Source organism: Limulus polyphemus, unplaced genomic scaffold (genome assembly GCF_000517525.1).
Source record: "Limulus polyphemus unplaced genomic scaffold, Limulus_polyphemus-2.1.2 Scaffold1461, whole genome shotgun sequence".
Taxonomy (NCBI): domain Eukaryota; kingdom Metazoa; phylum Arthropoda; class Merostomata; order Xiphosura; family Limulidae; genus Limulus; species Limulus polyphemus.
The window spans coordinates 135883-137612 of record NW_013667071.1 but is presented as its reverse complement, the minus strand read 5'-3'; the positions used below and the strand labels follow the sequence as shown (position 1 = coordinate 137612).

Genomic DNA, 1730 nt, shown 5'->3' with positions numbered 1-1730 from the left:
ATACAACCTCTACATAAAATGGCAGTTACTATAATAAGCACCACCCACATTCATATTGTAAAATCCAGAGAACAACGTTTTGTCACGTGTTTTCCTTATCCTATGATTTGTCAAATGTGAGATACAGCGATTGGAATGATATGGTACTGAAATTGTAACCTTCGACTAGGATTGGCTAAAAGTTTTACAACTGAAGTTTAACATGCCCAGACTCTGTTTTATAAAGAAAACAGACTAGAAAAAGGTTTAGATACCAATAATATATGGCAGGGCCAGTGGTGAAGTGGAAGGAAATATTTTGCAAAAATTTTGAAAAAAAAATTTTCTTCTTACAGGGTGCTTATTTACAGTCTAAAACATATTTTAGGATTTTTTTTCATTAAATTCCTCTTTAAACATCATTAAATAATACAATTTTGTACAAATAATTAAATGTTATGCCACTACTTACAAAAATAAAATCTGAAATCCAATAAAAGATAAGTTCTCTATAATTTTTTCAATTCACAAATGTGATTTTGCCCTCACGATAAGATCAAAATGACCATGGCAGATAAAGGATTAATTATTTTATATTGATAAAGTATATTCAGCAATGATTACTATTTTCTAACCAGCCTTTACGTTTATGTGTTTATGTTAACTACTCACTAATTTGTTAATATTAATAAATTATTCCATTCTTTGCTTACAGGTTGCACAGTTTGGTTGCAATGCATTTGCTCTGTTGTTTGACGACATTGAGCCAGACATAAGTGAAGCTGATAAGGAACTGTTTCAGTCATTTGGTCATGCGCAAGTGTCTGTGACGAATGAAGTATATCAACACTTGTCTCAGCCCATGTTTCTTTTTTGTCCAACAGGTAATTTGCTAGTGTTTATTCTACATCATTTAGGGCTTTTTTGCTATTGTTTTTAAACTAACTCTTGTGTATGGGTAAAAATATTATTGGAAGAAACAAAAAATAGAAACTTCTAGTTGATGGTCAGAAATGTGTGTGTTAAATATTAAGAGAAAATAAATTCTCATAATCTGGATTCACTGAGGAACTATGCTAGGCATAAGCCAATCAACTAGGTCTTGTTAAAAGTATATCCAAGAGTTCAAGATTGCTGAATTATTATGTCTTATGGTGGCTGAGGTTATATCTTTGGTTTATTATAACATTTGGGTCTAGGCATTGCACTTATTTGCTGGTGATTATTGAAAATAATGAATGATACTGACACTTGGAGTTCAATATGACTAAAGTAACAAGTTATGGAAAGAATAAATGGGGCTAATTTTTCATTCTAAGACCTGTCAATTCACCATCCACATATATGCACATTTGAGTAAATTACAAAGAGAATGGTTGGCTTTTTTAATTAACCCTTCAACAGTGTAAAGTCATTAAAGAATACAATAGATATGTTATAGAGCAGTACATTTAAGCTGGGGTGTGGATTTAGCATGTAAATAGAATCAATATGTTTTTAATCGTAAAGTACACATTCTATTGGTCACATACGAAAACACATAATTAAACATCCAAGATAATCTCAAATTTTTAGGAGCAAATCAGTGAAAACTGTATTGTCCCATTAAACTTGACAGATGATTACCCCCTCAATGTGGATTCATGTACGTGGTGAGGGGACCTCCCAGGTATGGTTCTGTATTTTCAGTTACCTCCTCTGGGATCTAAACATCCACCCATGTGTTTGCCGTGTGTGGCAACCCGTGAAGG

General features: G+C 32.5%; 1 protein-coding gene across 2 annotated transcripts in view; it reads left to right on the top strand.

Annotated features, from left to right (window-relative positions):
• LOC106463687 (protein O-GlcNAcase-like) overlaps positions 1–1730 on the top strand; it is a 38258-nt gene that overhangs the window by 14540 nt on the left and 21988 nt on the right. For both annotated transcript variants that reach the window (XM_013923747.2, XM_013923746.2), the window contains exon 5: positions 695–863. In XM_013923747.2, coding sequence (XP_013779201.1) covers positions 695–863 — 169 coding nt within the window. The remainder of the gene's footprint in view (positions 1–694; positions 864–1730) is intronic.